Source organism: Salvelinus alpinus, chromosome 1, assembly GCF_045679555.1.
Source record: "Salvelinus alpinus chromosome 1, SLU_Salpinus.1, whole genome shotgun sequence".
Lineage (NCBI taxonomy): Eukaryota > Metazoa > Chordata > Actinopteri > Salmoniformes > Salmonidae > Salvelinus > Salvelinus alpinus.
The window spans coordinates 55448187-55452154 of NC_092086.1; the positions used below are offsets into that span (position 1 = coordinate 55448187).

The 3968-nt window shown below is 41.9% G+C and overlaps 1 protein-coding gene across 1 annotated transcript; it reads left to right on the forward strand.

Annotated features, from left to right (window-relative positions):
• The first annotated feature begins 852 nt into the window (after nucleotides 1–852).
• LOC139580938 (modulator of macroautophagy TMEM150B-like) lies at nucleotides 853–3572 on the forward strand. The gene is made up of 8 exons (XM_071410116.1): nucleotides 853–1086; nucleotides 1389–1497; nucleotides 1620–1703; nucleotides 1869–1928; nucleotides 2182–2249; nucleotides 2448–2575; nucleotides 2766–2943; nucleotides 3238–3572. The coding sequence occupies exons 3-8, from the start codon at nucleotides 1639–1641 to the stop codon at nucleotides 3462–3464; spliced, it is 726 nt and encodes a 241-aa protein (XP_071266217.1). The 5' UTR covers nucleotides 853–1086; nucleotides 1389–1497; nucleotides 1620–1638; the 3' UTR covers nucleotides 3465–3572.
• Nucleotides 3573–3968: the final 396 nt, after the last annotated feature.

A 3968-nucleotide genomic window follows, 5' to 3' on the forward strand; every position in this document is an offset into this window, starting at 1 on the left:
TCAATCACCACCTTCCGGAGACACCTGAAACCCCACCTCTTTAAGGAATACCTAGGATAGGATAAAGTAATCCTTCTAACCCCCCCCCTTAAAAGAGTTAGATGCACTATTGTAAAGTGGTTGTTCCACTGGATATCATAAGGTGAATGCACCAATTTGTAAGTCGCTCTGGATAAGAGCGTCTGCTAAATGACTTAAATGTAATGTTAAATGTGATTTGATACTTCAACAAAGTTATTTTTAAAGTCATGTGTCTGATGAGGGTTTACGTAACTGTAAGTGTTTTTTATTTGACTAATGTTTAATAAAATGTAACTTTAAACATACTGTACAGAGAGTATCGAGCCTTCCATCAGTGTCTGTCATGTAAAAAAAAAAAAAAAACATGACATTTGTTCTCTCAGTGCAAACACATGTAATTTAATGTAAATGTTGCATAAATTAATGTTGCATTGTAAAACAGCAGATCATTTTTTTTTTTACAAACATTTAAACAATCAATGTTTTTGCATCAAAGGTCCATATTGTTGATATATATTGTACCAAATCTGTTTTCAGTGCTATTAGTGTTTTTGATTAAATAGGCATATAGCACTGTGTGTCCAAGCCTTTGCTCTAGGTGAGTGCTGTGTGCAGGGGGTGGCTGTCATCAGCTGGTCTGCCCTTCATTTTCTTCAGAACTACCCTCTCACACAAACAACCAGAGATGTATTCAGAGAGGTAAAAGCATTAAGAACATTGCAGATAGAAATACAATTTATAGACGTGGCATGACACCTAATTCTATGTGACATATAAGGATAGCTGTTCTACGTAACGCATTTATATCTGAATGTTTTTTAACGTTGCACCCTCCTGAACACACCCGGTACTCCGCGGTTGCACCGGCACAGACAGATTGGCTGCCCGCCAAGGAGAATGCTGCAGTTTCTTCAGGCTCTGTTTTGTCAGTCCGTTTAGCCAGGCTATCGAGCTGAAGGTGAAGACTGACTGTTTCACATTGAATTAGAAAGACAGCATGCTACATGATGTCTCAGTCAACCCTGAGCGTTATTGCAGAAAATACAGGTCAAGATTTGTTTCGCGGTAAGTAGTCTACAGCATCTATTCACCTAGAGCCTATATATTTGTTTCTGTTGAAAGGGGAGAATATGTCCTCAATGTTTCGACTGCAGCAGTGGTGGATGCTATGTTTCGTCCCTCTACCTGTTCGTCACATGGTATTGCTTTCACTGTTACAGGAATATCTGTGTGAGGGTGATGCAGAGGCGCTGTACTGCACTAAGTCAATTCTACCACATGGTGGCACCATTAAGCCTATACTCACTTCAACATACACTGATTAACCTTAGTTTTGTTTGACTGTTCTTGGGCCTCTCCGTTACCAGGTTATAGGTGCCTCTGACAGTTTCCTGTCTAAGGCTCTGAGGAAGGTGATCATCAAAGATCATCGCAGAAATCTTCTTCTGGGATAGTCACCATGTGAAATGTCGTGGGGTAAGATATTTTTATTTTTATGGATTCCTGAGTTCCTTAGTTGAGGGCCTTTGTCCCTTTTTTATTGAAATGAGGCTAAAGTGTATCTGGGTGTCTCAGTTGTCTCGTTTCATATTTCCCAGGGGACGTAAGTAAACAATAATGTGGCTCTGGGCACTCCTTCCAATCTGCTTGGCGGCGTTTGGCACTGTGGGGATATGGGTGGTGTGAGTATCTTAACAGACTGGTCTGCTCTCTCCAGCTACTTGTCTAGATATAATAACAGTGTGGTCTTATGCTACGGTACAATGAGATGGTGTTGATGATAATAAATAACAAACAGAAAACCACTGAAGTATTGATATGCTAACGACAGTTCTTGTTCTTCCCAGGTTTGGTATCGCTGTGTCAAATGAGACTGTTAATATCACAGCGAGATTCCCCTACATCAGGTAAGATGGTCTTTACAACACTGTAAAGGGTTTACCCTGAATTCCACTCTGTAACTGGACTATGTCAATAGAGGCACTCCCACAGACCAGTTAAACTGGTATAACCACTAACAAAACATGCTGGGAAATGTTACTGAGCACACAATGCCACAATACCATTGACACACTGGTGGCTATTTGTTTTAAAGTCAATATTTCATTACCAAGTCATTTCCAAATGTATAAATAATTCAAATGTGAATTTGTCTTCCAGTGAATGTGGCAGCTATGATCCACAGAGCTGTATCTTTTCCCAGGTCTGCAACATATGTGCTGTCTTGAGTAAGTGAATTTATTCAGCACTTTTACATTGGTTCATACCACTTTATTATTCTTTCTTGTCTTTTGTATGTCACCTCAACCTTCTTTTCCCTTCTATCCTCCCCACTCTACCCTCCTCTACACCCCCTCTCTCTCTTTTCTCTCTCTCTCTCTCTCGCTCTCTCTCTCGCTCTCTCCCTCTCCTCCTATCTCTGTCAGTTCTGTGGGTTGTGGTGATCCGGTTTCAGCAGGTCAGGGACTATGGTCAGAACAGCAAGGTGAACATCGGCAGTATCGTACTGGGCTTCATCTCATCTCTGGGCATCTCCATCCTCGGCAGCTTTCGGGTATCGCTTTACGATTACAATAGGATACTATATCTACAGTATTATCGTCATACGAATCTCAATATCGTCCCAATCCTAGCATGTTCCCTTAAAAAGATGCCATATTGACATACCCTGATATACGGTTGACAATATCCTGCCTGGCTCTTTCCCTCTCACCGCCATTCCTCTCTCCGTCCATCTCTTTCAGCAATCCGTGTTGTTTGGCATCCATGTGTTCGGGGCTTTTCTGGCCTTCTTTGTGGGCTTGGCCTACTTCTGGTTGCAGGTGTGGCTCACCTACAAAGTCCAGCCCTCTACAGACCGTGGCTGGATGGGGCCTCTCAGAGCTGCCCTCTCTAGCATCTGCACCATCTTGGTCATCACCAGTATCCTTTAACATCAGATCGATCAGCGGAGATAAATCCGAGTGAGGGAGAGCACAAGGGGAGTGCTCGACGATCCAAGATCAACACAGCTGAATGGTGACCCAGGGTCAACACAGCTAATTGTAAATGATAAAAAAAAAAAATCCCAAATCATGCTTCTTTACCTGAATGTACAGTGAAAACATTGCACATAAAAATAATATCATAAAACTGTATGTCCTCCCTACAAACCGCTATGTTTTAGACATTGTCACCTGTTTGGGTTATGCTCCTTGACTCCCCTTTCCTCCTCAGTGGCCATAGGTCTACTCTTTGATACTGGCTACCGCTCAATGGCGTCCATTTCTGAGTGGGCTCTGGTCATGTGCTTCTTTGTCCTATTTGGCCTCTTTGCATCCGAGTTCCGTCACGTCGACTGTCACCTGCTCACCGGGCAGAACCAAGGCCTCAGCAAGACCCAGAGCATCAACAGTGGTGGGATCATAATGTACAATAGTACAGCCAACGGAACAGTAATGTAATAATTACATAACATTTGAACATTCAGCTCTGACTGATGAAGCTCCACTTAACTGTACATATTTGAAACCTATTGTTGAATAAAATCCTACTCTTTTTCTTTGATAAAATACTACTGTCTTTGATGCGGCGTCTCCTTAGCTAAACCTCTTTTTGTTTGGTTTCTGTTGAGTTTATGGGAAAAAGAGAGTGATTTTTTGGATCTTTGTTCATCTTTTGACTACAGCAGTGGTGGTTGCTATGTTTTCTCTCTCTGTAGGTTGTCTGATGGTATTGCTTTCACGGTTACAAGAATCTGTAGGGTGAGGGTGAGAGGCGCTCTACTGTAGTTAGTCCATTCTACCACATGGTGGCACCATCAGGCCATGTAAGTCAGCCTGACCTCAGAGCCATACGAAACATACTTTTGGTATTTGTTTCATTAGTTCATTGTAAACATATTCCCACAATGTTTTGATTGTCAGCAATCATATTTTCAAGATCTTTAACTTTCAAAGTACAGAAAT